Source organism: Pristiophorus japonicus, chromosome 18, assembly GCF_044704955.1.
Source record: "Pristiophorus japonicus isolate sPriJap1 chromosome 18, sPriJap1.hap1, whole genome shotgun sequence".
Lineage (NCBI taxonomy): Eukaryota > Metazoa > Chordata > Chondrichthyes > Pristiophoridae > Pristiophorus > Pristiophorus japonicus.
In genome coordinates, this window is record NC_091994.1 from 21,301,932 (window position 1) to 21,318,862 (window position 16,931).

A 16,931-nucleotide genomic window follows, 5' to 3' on the forward strand; every position below is an offset into this window, starting at 1 on the left:
TTAAATATAACTTCAACTTAACTGAGCCTGTCAGAATAGAAGAAACGTTGCCATTGTATCTTGCTGGTGTCAGTACAGTAGGAGTTCATACAGTGTAGATAAGCAGTGACCAGTTTGCATTTATCAGAAATAACTTGATAATTACTAATGTTGTTGCTAGGCAGTGCTAGATATATTGCAACTTATGAAGGTGAGGGATTGTTTTAAATATTTGTTTATTGTTGCTAGGAGAGTGTTTGTAGGCAGGATTAGTTCCTGTGATAAAGCTTAACCAAATGGAGCATATTGAACCGGAGAAGGTAGAAACTTGAAAAAGCCTTTTTAACAGAGTTGACTCCCCCTGTCATTTGGGAACTTGTATGGAACTCTCCTCTCTCCATTCCTCCACTGCCTCTGTGCTGACAGACTGGTTAACTTCCCCCAGCTAAACATTGTGAAGATCAAAGCCATCATCTTCGGCCCTCACCACAAACTCCATTCCCTCGCCAATGTTTACACCTCCTTCTAGGCTCAGGTTGAATCATACTATTCACAAACTCAGTGTCCTGTTCAAGCCGGAAATGAGTTGGCAACGCTACATCCTCCATCGCAAAGACTGTCTACCTCGATCACTTTTGCACTGTCGCCACCGTCCCTTCCTCATTTCATCCATTGCTGCAATTCTATACTCGTCTTCTTCGCCGCCAGATTCAATTGCTCCAATACTTTGGAGGGCTGGTTTCCCATCTTACATAAACTCCAACTCATCTAAAAATCCCACAAGGTCCCCATGCCTGTCACTTCACTCTCCCTGACTGACATTGTCCATTGGTTCCCATAGCCTCAGTTTTATTTTTTTTGTTCTGGTCTTTAAATCATTCCATAGCCTCACCCTCTCTATCTCTGTAACCTCTTGCAGCCCTACAACCCTCCCCCTCACCTCCCATAACCACCAAATGTTCCATTCCTCTGACTACAATCCTTATTTTTCTCCCCCTCTTCATTTGCTCAACCATTGGCAGCCATGCCTTCAATGCCTTGGTCCCACTCTTTGGAATTCTCTCCATGAGCACCTCTCCCTCGTCACCTTTAAGACCTTGCTCAAAATCCATATTTGACCAAGCTTTTTGTCACCTCTCTTAATCGTTCTGCCTTTGGTTTGGTATCTGTTTTTGACACACTTCATGAAGTGCCCTTTCTGCGTTAAAGACATTATATAAATGGAAGTTATTGGTGCTACTGTTGTTCCACCACTTGCCTTAGAAACAAGCCCAAACCTGTGGAAAGTTCATACAGCAGCAGATATTGGATCTGTGCAGTGTGGTGAGAAAGGTCTTTGTTAAAACTGTTTACAGTTCATAGCTGCCTGTACGTGAAGTGTTAGCTTTATCCTTACGTGCTTCTCAAACTCAGAAGCATACCACGTCCTCCACCAACTTGGTATTCCCATGAATGGTGCTATAATTTGTGACCTTTCACAGTGAGGTTACCAAATAAATGTCAGGTTGCCATATTCATGCCAGTGTAATGAATTTGAAGTACTTTCCTATTGCAGTCTTTTGTCAAGCAGGAATGCAATTGATAGTGCCATTATTTGTTAATAGAAAATCATTGTCCTGTAGGCAGTAGTGTAAAGTAACTGCAGCTGGTCTCAGTCGAAACAAAATGGCTTATTTTTCAATATTTGTATCAAAATCTGAAACTTAAACTTGTAATGTGTCTGGACAGGTCACTTGCATTTTGCTGCACTTTTGTGTATAGTTGTACAAAGACACTTCGTCATTTGTAGTGATATTACATAGAGTCATTTTCAGTTTTAAAATAAAAGTAGCAACAGGGTGAACATATATTGTATCATGTATTTTTAAAGAAATCATTTTGTTTTGTCATTGCAGGCAGTTTTTTAGTTCACCAAATGAACCATTTTCAAATGCTTTACCCATCAATGGTCAAAACTTTGAGGAGCCAAGTTTGGAACCACTAAATTTGTCTATGTTCCAGCATAGAAATGGCAAACAATTACAGGTCTGTAATCCTTTCTATGTATGTCTGTGTTTGTCTCACATGGACTGAGGATGGTGGTCATTTGGAAAAAGTTACACTTTTGCAGTTTAATACTTTGAATTATTTATATATGCCACAAAAGTGAACTGGCTGTGGTTTAAAATATAATAAAGAACCTGTGTTCTTGTATGTTGTGTTTTAAAAAGATGGGCTAGAATTTGAACATTTACATAATTCAATTTCATGTTTGCTACCACAATAGGAAAATGCTGCAATCAGTAATAATGCATTTACCACATGCTAAATTTGCTGCTGCCTTCAAATGGGAAAGGTTTTGGTATGGTAGTATAGCAGTTATGGTAGTGGACTAGGAACCTGGATGTCATGAGTTAAATTCTACCATGAGAAGTTGTTAAATCTGGTAATTTATTGGCTTAGACCAGAAATATAACCGTGAAAACTTCTAGTTTGTTATAAAGACACAACTGGTTCATTAATCATAGAATCATAGAATGGTTACAGCATGGAAGGCGGCCATTTGGTCCGTCAAGCCCATGCCGGCAATCTGCAAGAGCACCTCAGCTAGTCCCACTCCCCCGCTTTTTCCCTGTAGCCCTGCAAATGTTTATCTTTCAAATACTTATTCAACTCACTTTTGAAAGCAGTGATTGAATCTTCCTCCATCACCCTTTCAGGCAGTGCATTCCAGATCCTAACCAGTCACTGTGTAAGAAAGTTTTTTCTTTGTCACCTTTGGTTCTTTTGCCAATCATCTTAAATCTGTGTCTTGATTCTTTCGCCAGTGGGCACAGTTTCTCTCTTATCTATTCTGTCCAGAGTCCTCATGATTTTGAACACCTCCATCAAATCTCTTCTCAACCTTCTCTGCTCTAAGGAGAACAACCTCAGCTTTTCCAGTCTATCCACGTAACTGAAGTCCCTCGTCCCTGGAATCATTCTCGTCAATTTTTTCTGCACCCTCTCCCAAGGACTTCACATTCTTCTTAAAGTTTAGTGCCCAGAATTGGACACAATACTCCAGTTGAGGTGGAACCAATGTTTTATACAGGTTCATCATAATTTCAATGCTTTTGTACTCTATACCTGTACCTCACTTGATGATGCCCAGGATCCCATAAGCTTTTTTAACTGCTTTCTCAACCTGCCCTGCCACCTTCAAAGATTTGTGCACATATGCCCCTAGGTCTCAATTCATGCACCCCCTTTAGGATTGTACTCTTTAGTTTATATTTCCTCTCCTCATTCTTTCTACCAAAATGTATCACTTCGCACTTTTCTGCATTAAATTTCATCGCTGTAAAGAATCACTACCAAGTTCAAAACTAAGGAAAAAATTGGACAGACCTGTCAGCAATGACGCAGGCATTGTATCAAAAGAAGACTTAGGCAGCAGCCCAGTCAACCCAGACTCCTCCTCGCTCACATTTGGGAGTGGTGCCCAAGTTAGAAGAACTGTCTCACCGGGAGGAAAGAACCACCAGAGGTGCAACACGGTGGTCTACGCTAGGTGGGAGGCATCAGCATTGACTCTAGATCCCATGAAGTCTCATGGCTTCAGGTCAAACAATGTCAAATGAATCATCTATTGCCAATTATCCCTCTAAACTGGCTTTGTTGTGTGTGGCCTGTTTATTTCAGTGTGCGGTCCCTTTAAATCAATACTTCTCCATCACTTGCATAAACTTTTGAGGGAAGCAAGGGCACAGAATGTACTCGGGATGTCTACCGCTGACAGAGCTGGCTGAGTCCTGAAGGACATACTTGGCTTGCCATACTTGGCCTGCATCAAGTGGTGAGGGAATAAGCTTATAAATTTAACAAGTATATGAGTTAATCATTCTCTCGCTATGTTTTGAAGCAGTAAATTGTAATCCTAGTCTGTTTTCATAATGAAGAAGTTGATTATAGGTGTCTGAATTTTGGCGTGTTCATATTCTTCTGAATGTTAGTACAAAAATCTGTTTCAGGATGAATATGTTTAAATAAGTGCAAGGTAAGAATGCTTCAGTAGTAATATTTCAGGCAGTTGTTCAGTTATTGCTGTTGGTCTCTCCTGTTTGGTTTTATTGGGCCGAAGTTTGCCCCCCCCCGGTTAAAATGGCGCACCTCAGACGTTCTACACTAAAATCGGCACCGAAAACTTACCTAGGAATTCTCCCCGCTTCTTGAAACGTAGCAGGCCTTGGCGTGGTGCAGCACAAGCAGTGGGGATGCGGGCACTGAAACAGTGCCGGGACCTCTGCACATGCAGTAGCTCCTCACCCCCACAATCTCTGCGTGTGCTCTGCAGGCTGTGTGGGAGGGGCCCGAAGCACGCCACCCCCTAGCCCTGGCCGAATGGGCTCCCTCATCGGAGGCCAGATTAGCTACCAGAGTATCTGTATTTGTAAGTAAAATTTAAATTATGTTGACATATTGCAAACGACTTGAGGGTTGGCCATTAAGGTGTTTTATCAGCATGCTGGCAGAAATCCTCTGACACAGTTGCTAGAGTACGTAGAATGTGCATAACTTTGTCTAACATAAATGCTCAGTCCAAAATAAAACCCCAAAATCAGGCAAGTCATAATGTTGGGTTATAATATTTTCAGATAATTGATGAGAGTTAAAAATGGAATGGGAATAAAACTAATCTAGATCATAAATATGTAAATCTATCTCAACGGCTTCACATTTAAGAAGAAAAGTTACATTGAACATAAGAACATAAGAATTAGGAACAGGAGTAGGCCATCTAGCCCCTCGAGCCTGCTCCGCCATTCAACAAGATCATGGCTGATTTGGCCGTGGACTTAGCTCCACTTACCCGCCTGCTCCCCATAGCCCTTAATTCCCTTATTGGTTAAAAATCTATCTATCTGTGACTTGAATACATTCAATGAGCTAGCCTCAACTGCTTCCTTGGGCAGAGAATTCCACAGATTCACAACCCTCTGGGAGAAGAAATTCCTTCTCAACTCGGTTTTAAATTGGCTCCCCCATATTTTGAGGCTGTGCCCCCTAGTTCTAGTCTCCCCTACCAGTGGAAACAACCTCTCTGCCTCTATCTTGTCTATCCCTTTCATTATTTTAAATGTTTCTATAAGATCACCCCTCATCCTTCAGAACTCCAACGAGTAAAGACCCAGTCTACTCCATCTATCATCATAAGGTAACCCCCTCATCTCCGGAATCAGTCTAGTGAATCGTCTCTGTACCCTCTCCAAAGCCAGTATATCCTTCCTTAAGTAAGGTGACCAAAACTGCACGCAGTACTCCAGGTGCGGCCTCACCAATACCCCTATACAGTTGCAGCAGGACCTCCCTGCTTTTGTACTCCATCTCTCTCGCAATGAAGGCCAACATTCCATTCGCCTTCCTGATTACCTGCTGCACCTGCAAACTAACTTTTTGGGATTCATGCACAAGGACCCCCAGGTCCCTCTGCACCTCAGCATGTTGTAATTTCTCCCCATTCAAATAATATTCCTTTTTACTGTTTTTTTTCCCCAAGGTGGATGACCTCACACTTTCCGACATTGTATTCCATCTGCCAAACCTTCGCCCATTCGCTTAACCTATCTAAATCTCTTTGCAGCCTCTCTGTGTCCTCTACACAACCCGCTTTCCCACTAATCTTTGTGTCATCTGCAAATTTTGTTACACTACACTCTGTCCCCTCTTCCAGGTCATCTATGTATATTGTAAACAGTTGTGGTCCCAGCACCGATCCCTGTGGCACACCACTAACCATCGATTTCCAACCCGAAAAGGACCCATTTATCCCGACTCTCTGCTTTCTGTTAGCCAGCCAATTCTCTATCCATGCTAATACATTTCCTCTGACTCCGCGTACCTCTATCTTCTGCAGTAATCTTTTGTGTGGCACCTTATTGAATGCCTTTTGGAAATTGCTCTGGATCAATGAAATTCCGCTCCCCATGAACATTTTTTTTTTAACATTACAAACCAGAAGCTGTATCCGCTCATATACAGCAAATATTTAAAAAAACAAAGCTTTATTGTTAGATCTTGGGAGAGGTAATGTAAGCCACATCCAACAGCAAAGCCTGTCACACCGGAACTAAAGACCAAACAAGACAAACAATAGAAATTTCGAGTATAAAATTCTAAAAAAATAAATAGTTTAAATGTCATATAAAACATTGTTGTAACCTTTTGATAAAGGTGCTTTTGTTGGCACAAGAATACCATATAAAAATATTCTGCAAGGAAATAAAACACACTGTGCTTCAGTGGATAGAATAAACCTGCTCATCAAAATGTCCTTCGGAAAATTCTTATTTACAGGACTTGCTATAATGTATTTGCTAGTCTACCAATCCATTTTTAATCTAGTTGTTTAGTGCTTTGTAAGTCTTGGTGCTAGGTGCAAGTCCTCTCAGCTTCCTTGTATTTTTTATTTGTTATTGAATGCTTATTTTTGTGCTTTGTTTAGTGCTTGGTGCTTTAAATGTATTGCTTTGCTTCTTGCTTGGTGCTTTAAATGTACTTATGCTTCTTTAATGTTGTTGTGAAGGTGTTTAGTGCTTTGCAAGGTCCTCTCATTCCCCCCCCCCCCCCCCCCAATCTCTGGCTACCTTCGTTGATTTCTTAACTCACTGCAAGGTTTTTCTGTGCGGCCACAAATGGCCACATACGTTGGCCTAAGTTAGTTTGGGTAACTTTTAGCTGTCTAAACTTGCCTAAATGGCCAAAACCGGTGTAAGTGGCTGGTAGCGCCCCCTTTTGGAAAAGAAAACTAAACTAAAAAAAAACCTAACTAACTCACTTTCACTGGAGCAAATTTAAATGGCAGAATTGCGATTTTTAAGATACTCAAAAAAAAATCTAGTTGCTCCAAAAAAAATGGAGAAACTATTGGGCATTTATAGAAGCTGTTCTTGGTTCTCTGCTGCTTCATAACTTTGCACAAGTCAAGGGCACAACCCCAAGGCGCAAGGGCGAATCACAGCTTACTAGAGCTAAAAAGAATTAAAATTATGAAGTACTGGAAATGCACAGCTAAGTGATAGAGAAAAAAAATTGCATTTTAGCCCTGAAGAAGTATTACACTCAAAACATACATCTCCCCAAATGCTGACCACCTAATGTGCATTTCTAGTATTTTCTGCTATTAGTCACAGTTTAGTGCTTGCATCAGGAGCAGATTGGCCTGAGTAAAGCGGGGGTTGGGTAAATAGGGAGTGAGGAATTAAACCCAGCTGTTGCAAATGCAGTAATATAATTTGCAAGTCAATAGAAAATGAGCTGTCTGGTTTCTCTGCGGTAGCATACATCCAAGTTCTGATTTCTGATCATTTGAACTTTGGCTTCGAAGAGTCGAATCATATGAGTAATCCTGAAGTTCCAGTTACAATTCAGATTACAGATGATCTGAATTGCACCAAAGCTGAACTGTGGATGCTTGTAGAACCACAAAAAATCCAGGCAGAAGAAGGCCAGTGCAAGTGTTTAATTAACTTCCTCATAACTGTCAGTTTTGACCAGCTTTAAAAGCCATTTGTGTTAAAATGTTTCATTTCCTAATAATCCTTTACTTTAAAAAAAATCTGTCTAAACTCCCCTTTTATGAATGTGTCCTCCCTTGTTATCACTCTAGCAATCAGTGAAAATAAGCTTTCACTATATACCAAAGCCAAATACTGCGGATGCTGGAAATCTGAAATAAAAATGCTGGAAATACTCAGCACGTCAGGCAGGATCTGTGGCGAGAGAATACATAATTTTGCTCCTATTCGCTGTTTTTTCATTCAGCCTTTCTATATCAACTAATTCTGCATCAGTCAAAGTCAAATTCCCACGAAAATACGTTACACAGATTGCAATTGGAGAAGCATTATTTTCAAGTGATTCATCTATTTTCATAGACTTGATTATGCAAAATATTAATGTGATCAATTCTGTTAAAGATGAAATGCCTTGAACCTGAAAGTGTTGTGCGTGACTTTTGACTACTGAAAGTATTAATCAAGTGCTCAAAGGTGACATATAGTTTGTGGTTAAATTGCTGTGACAGCCGGCAAATAGATATTGTACTAACAGCTGTGATTCTTGAATGTTGAATTGTTATGCCGGAAAAAAAAATCAAAGGACTTAGCATTATCATTTATATCTTACATTTAGAGGAAATGATGAACAATTTAGTACAATGTTTCTTCTTAAATTTGTGAAAAGAAAACTAGAATTTGGATACTGGAAAACCCAAATGTTGAATATGTGCACCATGTTTGATTATTAGAATGAAAGCGCAAGGCATAATCCTCTAACTAAGACTTGTGTAGCATATCTACTTCTGACTGGTCACTGTGACCTAGTTATTCATTTCATACAAAAACATGTCATGAAAGTGTTTTGAAGTACAATCATTTTGAATTTAAGCAACAAGTAAAATAATATGCTTTTTTTATAGATTTTGTTTTTCCTCATTCCCCAATACCTTGTGTCAATCCAATCAATAGCAAGGGAAGGCCTTTAAAGCTGTGTGAGGTGATTGCTGATTGTTTTTGTGATTTAGGTTTCTCCCCTCCTGGGTGGCCCAACTAACATTTGGAATTCTAGTACAGAGAGCCCTTTTACCACTATCATGAAATTAGTTTCCTCGCTATTGTGCCATGGCATTGAGATAGAACTGAAATGCAAGTTCCTCAAGTTTTCATGATCAAATTAATAAAATAACAGAATCATTTTATGTAGCATCTCAGCATCAGTGTTTCCAATTTTTGGTTTAAATCATTGCACCAAGGATATTCGGGGTCGAAATTGGGTTTTGTACACCGCCTGACATCACGTGCGGGGGGGCTAACGGCCTCGCGGCGTCAACTCCTCGACCTAAATTGAGTCGGCTCTTTGGTAGAGACGCCAAAAGGGAACGCTGCGCCGGCTAACGCCACCTGCGTGGTGACGTCATCCAGCGTACAACGCCTCTGTTGCGACATTTGCGGCGGCCGTACAGCCTGAAAAAAGTGGTCATAATAGAGAGGATCTCGGGCGGAATTGCCTAGAAAGGAAGGTAAGTTTTTCTTTTTATTTATTTTTGCATGTTTTCATTAGTTTTTATGGGCCCAAGTTTCCACACGCGCCTAGAACGGCGCAGTCCCAACCTGGACGCCCGTTTTTCGCGCCACAAAGTGCGCCTAAAAAAATCCTCGGTATTCTCCACCTACTTGCAGGTCCTCTGGCCCTCGGCGCAGCCAGCACGAGCTGTGGGGGGGCGGAGCCAGGTCCCTGCGCTGAAAACAGTGCCGGGACCTCTGCACATGCGTGCTGCAGTGGGCACGCAAGTGCAGTAGCTCCAGGCGCCGAACTGTGTGGGAGGGGCCCGAAGCACGCAGCCCCTAGCCCTGGCTGAATGGCCTCACTGGGGCTGCGTGAATAAGGCTCCTCCCACGGCCAGCTCCTGCTCCCCGCCCCCCCCCCCCGCCTCCGGACCAGACCCGACACCCGCTCCCCCCGCCACTGCCTCCGGACCAGACCCGACACCCGCTCCCCGCCCCGCCTCCGGACCAGACCCGACACCCGCGTGCCCCCGACTGACGCGACCCGAGCTCCTGTTCCCGCTCCCCGCCGACCCGACTCGACCCGACCCGACCCGCGCTCCCCGCCCCTCCGACTGGACCCAACCCAACCCGCGCTCCCGCCCCCGACCCGGCCCCCCCCCCCCTCACTGGACCCGACCCGACTCCCGCTCCCGGACTGGATCCGACCTGACCTCCCTCTCTCTCCCTCTCTCTCTCTCGCTCCCTCTCTCCCTCCCCCCCCTCTCTATCTCCCTCCCCCCCTCTCTCCCTCCCCCCCCTCCCTCTCCCTCTCCTCTCTCTCTCTCTCTCTCTCTCTCTCTCTCTCTCTCTCTCTCTCCCTCCCAATCCCTCCCCCCTCTCTCTCTCTCTCCCCCCCCTCTCCCTCTCCCTCTCTTCCCCCCCTCTCTCTCTTCCGCCCCCCCCCCCCCCCCAAACCGAACCGAACCTCCCCGACCCAACCCAACGCCACCTACCTGTAAATCTGGTGCTGGGGACGGGCCCTGCCCAAAGTCTCGGGCCGGCCCGTTCAGCCTTTGGTCCCGAAAGGCCTGCCTGAAGCACTTTCACACAGGTAGGAAGATAGTTTATTTAATCTTTTCTTTGCTTATAAATGTTTATTCAGGTTGGATTTATTTGTATAATATTTGTATAAGTATAAATAAGGATTTATTATAGAATTTAATGACTTCACTTCCCCCCCCCCCCCCCACCTCGTTCTGGACGCCTAATTTGTAACCTGCGCCTGATTTTTTAATGTGTAGAACAGGTTTTTACAGTTCTACAAAAATCTTCACTTGCTCCATTCTACTTTAGTTTGGAATGCGTTTTCACTGTGGAAACTTTCAAATCAGGCGTCAGTGGCCGGACACGCCCCCTTTTGAAGAAAAAATTCTGTTCCAAAGTAGAACTGTTCTACCTGACTAGAACTGCAGAAAAAAAAATGTGGAGAATTGCGATTTCCAAGATAGTCCGTTCTCCACCAGTTGCTCCTAAAAAATCAGGCGCCAATCATGTGGAAACTTGGGCCCGAAGAGTGGGAAGTGTGTGTGGATCGGAGAAATTTTAGTTCTTTTTTTTTTTCCTCGCATTTTTTTTCTAGCATGGCGACAGCCTCCTGTCGGGAAATGCAGTCGTCCTCCTGAGCTCCTGCTCGAGGATGAGTGTGCAATGCCACTTTTTAGTGCTGCCCTCTCATCTTTGGGCGTAAAAACTGAATTAAACGGCTGTGCTGAATGCCCAGCGCTAAAATCAACACTCAGGCAGTGACACCTCCTCGAAAAACGGCGGTACCGAATTTCGACACCGCAGACTGTTACGGCTAGAAATGCAGCAATTTTGCTACCGGGTTTTTGGGCGCTATTTCACCTTTTTTGGCGAAAACCCGGTCGGCGGAAAATTCGGAGATGTTTTGCGGCGTCGCTTTTCAAATGCCGCTGGAGAGGAGCGCGCCATGCAAGACTCAAAATAATGCTTTTGCAAAAAATTTGGCTCACAGCGCACCCGTATTTTGCGTGAAAAAGACCACCAGGGAAAATGCTGTGCTGCAGCCCTTGGAGCAGTGGTAAGTATGGAGACCTGCAAAACAAGGTAAGTTAAAGTTTTTAGTTTTTAATTCTTTTGCAGCGATTCGCTAGATAAGTGTCTTGTACATGTTTTGTGAATTTTTTTCCGATTTATTTTTGTGTGTTTTTCCACCCTCCCTAGGCCCAACTCGCAACGGTATCGGCCTCGGACTAAATTTGGCGAGGATCGCGGTTTGTGCCGCGAACCCTCGTGCAACGCCGATTTCTATCACTGCACAAATGAACCTTGAATTTACAGCCTCATAGCGATAGCGGTAATTTTGGCGGAAAAAAATACCTTTTTCGCCAAAAATGGAATTTCTAGCCCATAGAGTGATGCACTTTTATTATTTTTTTTTATTTTTGACCTTTTTTGCATTTCCCCAGTGGCTCAGTGGGAAATGCACCAACCAATTTTACATTATGCCATTGGGTCCCAACTTCACTCTCTGTTCTGTGCTGAGTTGGTTGATCATAGCTGGGGAAGGAGTAGGGCATTGCAACTGGCCTTACATTGCCAAAGGGGAAAATCAGTCAGGGCTCCCACTTCTGATCCCTTTCCAATGACCCTTAGCCATTGGTCAGGATCTGACTCAGCGGTGTGGTTGAGTGGCATGGTGGCACATGAAGAATCGCCACTGCAGGGCTGCTGGTAGCCATGGAAGTATAACTCGGAATAGCTCAAAGATTCAAGGAAAGGACAAAAGAAAAACTACACGAACCTTTATATATAAATTGAAAATACAGTGAATAAAAGTGATGAGACTTTGTTGAAATAATTGTGAAAGCAGGACGTTCTCTCAATGTCCTGACCAACATTCACCCCTGAATCAACATCACCAAACAAACAGATTGCTGGATGTGGCATTAATTGGCTGTTGCCTACAATACGAGTGATTAGACTTCAAAAGTAATTCATTGGTTGTGAAGCCTCTGGCACATTCTGTCTTTTTAAGTGCATGAATTTTGGCAAATATGTACAGAAATAGATAACTGGTTGTGTCTACGTATACCTTCATTATCAATGCTAAACAGAGTACATTGGACAGTTTGTAAGGCAGTTGGAATCAGATGAGCTCAACTCAGCTTAGTTGCAGGTGCTGTAACTGATCATTTTGGTCTGTTGTTGTTGTGCTTTTTGTTGGACTTCTATGCATTTTTCTGCATCCCTGCCAATATTTCAGTTAAGCCACGCGGCCGCACAGTGGTCTGGAGGTCCCATGCAGGCTTCTCATCGGCTTTTACATGGGAGAAACCGTGCTTGCGTGAAAATTTGAATGGGCCACGCACCAAAAAAGAAATTACATGGTACATTGATCCGTGCCCAACTGCAGCCAGGATAACTAAGCACGGGTGCTGCTTTAGCTACTTTACTGAGTGAAGGAAGAGGAGGAGGAGGAAGAAGATGAGCAGCAGTAAGTGCAGCAGCAGAGGATTCATGAAGAAGCAGGAGCTGCAGTAGGGCCTCAGAGAAGACTGCGTGAGGGGGCTGCTTGCAAGAAAGAGCTTTACCCACCTCACAGGGTATGCAGGCTAAGGATCACTTTTCTGGACCTGTCGGATGAGCAGTGCCTCAGCAGGCTGACATTGTCTGTGACCTCAGTGTCCTCCTAAAGAAGTCCTGTTGTCTGCTCCACCAGGAGGACCATGGCTTACCAGTAGCAGTAAAAGTAACCACTGCCCTGAACTTTTATGCCTTTAGATCCTTCTAAGCTGCCACAGGGAACATCTCATGGGTATTTCAATCAGTGCATCAGGCAGGCCACAAATGTGACTATTTTCCAGAGTCAGCCGAGACTATACGGTCAGCGACAGATACTATTTGGGACAGATGAAAGCAACAACTTGTATTTATATAGAGGCTTTAATGTAGTAAAATGTCCGAAGGTGCTTCACAGAAGCATTATCAAACAAAATTGATACTGGACCACATAAGGAGATATTAGGGCAGAAGCAGTAGATTTTAAGGAGTATCTTAAAGGTGGAAAGAGAGGGTAGAGGTGAAGAGGTTTAGGAAGGGAATTCCAAAGATTGGGGCCTTGGGCAGCTGAAATATAGAAACATTGACAATAGGTGCAGGAGTAGGCTATTTGGCCCTTCGAGCCTGCACCACCATTCAATATCATGGCTGATCATTCACCTCAGTACCCCTTTCCTGCTTTCTCTTCATACCCCTTGATCCCTTTTGCCGTAAGGGCCATATCTAACTCTCTCTTGAATATATCCAACGAACTGGCATCAACAACTCTCTGCGGTAGGGAATTCCACAGGTTAACAACTCTCTGCGTGCAGAAGTTTCTCCTCATCTCGGTCCTAAATGGCTTACCCCTTATCCTTAGACTGTGTTCTCTGGTTCTGGACTTCCCCAACATCGGGAACATTCTTCCTGCATCTAACCTGTCCAGTCCCGTCAGAATTTTATATGATTCTATGAGATCTCCTCTCATCCTTCTAAACTCCAGTGAATAAAGGCCCAGTCGATCCAGTCTCTCCTCATGTCAATCCTGCCATCCCGGGAATCAGTCTGGTGAACCTTCGCTGCACTCCCTCAATAGCAAGAACGTCCTTCCTCAGATTTGGAGACCAAAATTGAACACAATATTCCAGGTGAGGCCTCACCAAGGCCCTGTACAACTGCAGTAAGACCTCCCTGCTCCTATACTCAAATCCCCCAGCTATGAAGGCCTTCTTCACCGCCTGCTGTACCTGCATGCCAACTTTCAATGACTGATGTACCATGACACCCAGATCTCGTTGCACCTCCCCTTTTCCTAATCTGCCGCCATTCAGATAATATTCTGCCTTCGTATTTCTGCCCCCAAAGTGGATAACCTCACATTTATCCACATTATATTGCATCTGCCATGCATTTGCCCACTCACCTAACCTGTCCAAGTCACCCTGCAGCCTCTTAGCGTCCTCCTCACAGCTCACACTGCCACCCAGTTTAGTGTCATCTGCAAACTTAGTGATATTACACTCAATTCCTTCATCCAAATCATTGATGTATATTGTAAAGAGCTGGGGTCCCAGCACTGAGCCCTGCAGCACCCCACTAGTCACTGCCTGCCATTCTGAAAAGGACCTGTTTATCCTGACTCTCTGCTTCCTGTCTGCCAGCCAGTTCTTTATCCACATCAGTACATTACCCCCAATACCATGTGCTTTAATTTTGCACACCAATTTCTTGTGTGGGACCTTGTCAAAAGCCTTTTGGAAGTCCAAGCTGAAGGCATGAGTGATTAAAATCAGGGTGTTCAAGAGGCCAGAATTGGAGGAGCGCAGTTATCTAAGATGGTTGTAGTGCTGAAAAAGATTACAGAGATTGGGAGGGGCGAGGCCATGGAGGGATTTGAAAACAAGAGAATTTTAAAATTGAGGAGTTGCTTAACCTTGAGCGAGCACAGGGGTGATGGGAGAACGGGACTTGATGCGAGTAAGGACACGGGCAGCAGAGTATTGGATGACCTCAAATTTACACAGGGTAGAAAATATGAGGCCCCAGGAGTGGGTTGGAATAGTCAAGTCTAGAGTTAACAAAACAGTCAGAATGAGAGCGCCTTTGGCTTTGAGGGCATCAGGGAAGCACCAGACTAACCAGGAGCTTTTATTAGCCAGAAAGGGTTTCAATCAATAAATGTGCTGCATGTATGTGATCACAACAAGAGGTTCATTCAAGTCTATGCCTGCTACCCTGAAAGCTGCCATAATGCTTTCTTTTTAAGACACTCCAATATCGCCCCCCCCCCACCCGTTCCAATCTTAAGAGGATGGCTGCTTGGGGACAAGGGCTACCATTTTCGACTGTGACTGATGACACACCTTTGAAATCCCACATTTTTGAGCAGAACAGATACGACAGCAGGCATGTCACCACAAGATGCATCATTGAGCAGACCATCGGGATCCTCAAGCTAAGATTTAGAAGCCTTGACAGGTCTGAGGGCTCCCTCCAATATTCCCCAGCTAGAGTTTGGTGAATCATTGTGGCACGCTGCATCCTTCATAACATGGAGTTGCAGGAGTAAGAATGGCAACAGGAGTCTTGATCTGATGAGGAAGAGGAGTTTGAAGACCACGCTGAAGGACATGAAGGGCCTGCAGAACATCTAGTGGCCTGAGATGCAAGGGTCGCACTGAAAGCTCGGCACTGGGAACAAACCCCCTTGTACTAACAGCCCTGCCACACATTGTCACTAATTCCTTAATCCTGAATTTTTATACCATTAAAATTTGCCCTTTGCCAACCTCCCTCCCATGAAGCTGTGGCTCATCATTCCTACTGATCCATGGGAGAGCAGACTGTAGGAGGTTGATGATGCTTTGAAAGCCCCATTTTATTCAGTCTGCCAATTTCTCCAAGGTGGAGCAGACATTGGAGCCCACTGTCTGTAGGACAGCCATTTGAGTTTGCATCAAAGTACCAAAGGATGTTAACGCAGATTCCTGCTGTTAGGGCCTGGCTGTCGTGTCCCTGATCACATGGTTCAGAGTAGGTTGTAGAGTTGAAATTCACTGCGACATCACCCCACAGACATTGGAAGTGAACTCCTCCATCCTTCCTGCCAGAGTTATCAAAGTGTTTAGCAGGCCTGCCAAAACCTCATTTGCCTCATCCATTTTCTTTTTCATGGCTGGATCTCTATCCTGTTGAGCAGAGTTAGGAGAGGATGATGCACTTTGGCACGTCGTCACCTGGGCTGTCCCTGCCACCACTATCCGTTCCTGCTCGTGTGCTGAGTGACTCATCAGCTGCAGGCCCCTCTACATCAACCCCACATGGGGTGCCAGTCTCTGAACTGATAACTGGGAGGGATGCCGCACATGACAATTGATCCTCGAGGAATGTCTTCTACTGTAAAAGGTAGCGGCTGTTTTTGGTGATGAGAAAAACTAAGAGGGAAGAAGGGATAAAAGTTAGGGTAACAATGAGAAGCTAGATAGGAATGCATGAAAGGCTTGACCATATTGGCTGAGGTCTTGAAGCTGGCTGAAGGTGCAGTTGCTTGCAGTCGATCAAGGAGTACAAGTAACAAACAGTCACCTGCTCAGAGAATCCACTATCTTTGCCATCTCAAATGCTGGCAGTGTTGCATGTACTCATTAATCTCCAGTACTACTTGCTCTGCTTGGGTAAGGGTTACAAAATGCCATGGTCCTCCAACAGTCCTGTCCCTCTTACTCTCTTCTCGTGCAAAAGGAGAAGGATAGAGTTATGAGTGGCCAGTGAAGGTATGTGATGGTTCCGGATGTAGCGTATAAGGTGAGATGGGAAAGAAGGAAGATGGTATGAGAGTGGCAAAGTCATGGGACTGCAGTAAGTAGCTAGAGTGTGAATTGAGAAGGAGTGACAAGAGGAGGTTCAGGTTGAGCAATTGAGAAGAAGGTGGCATGAGTGGCAGCAATGAAGGGATGAAGCAGGAGATGAGAATGTTAGGAGTGAGGATGAGAGGTAGTACAGTGTGCCCTTGTGATTGGTGGTGAGGGACATGATGCAGGGCTGGGGTTTGATATGAATGGTGGAGGAGGGAGCAAAGGGACTGTGAGCAGGTGCAGTGCAAGAGATTCGAAAAGGAGGAGCTGAACTTGCCTTCCGTGATCCAGTAAGATCGTTGAATATTTCCTGGCACTGGATCCACATCCTCTAAGTAATGCTCCTGCTACTCACTTCTTCCAATCTCTCCAACCATGCGTTCTTGGTGAGAGTATTGGGCCTCTTCTTCCTACTTCAGAATAGGAAATCCCTCCTGGCCCTTATGGCTGGCAGCAGCACCTCCAGAGAAGCATCAGAGAACTTGAGCTCACCTTCCCTCTCTCGCCAGTCATTCTGGGCCCAAGTTTTGGC

General features: G+C 44.4%; 1 protein-coding gene across 6 annotated transcripts in view; it reads left to right on the forward strand.

Moving 5' to 3' along the window:
- sbno2b (strawberry notch homolog 2b) overlaps positions 1-16,931 on the forward strand; it is a 184,904-nt gene that overhangs the window by 66,507 nt on the left and 101,466 nt on the right. For 4 of the 6 annotated variants that reach the window (XM_070859729.1, XM_070859727.1, XM_070859728.1 and 1 more), the window contains one exon: positions 1,875-2,004. The exons of 1 other annotated variant lie outside the window; for it this stretch is intronic. In XM_070859729.1, the coding sequence (XP_070715830.1) occupies positions 1,875-2,004 (130 nt within the window). Of the gene's footprint in view, positions 1-1,874; positions 2,005-3,736; positions 3,797-16,931 lie in introns of those variants that run through there. One more of the 6 variants, XM_070859733.1, reaches the window with a different exon arrangement.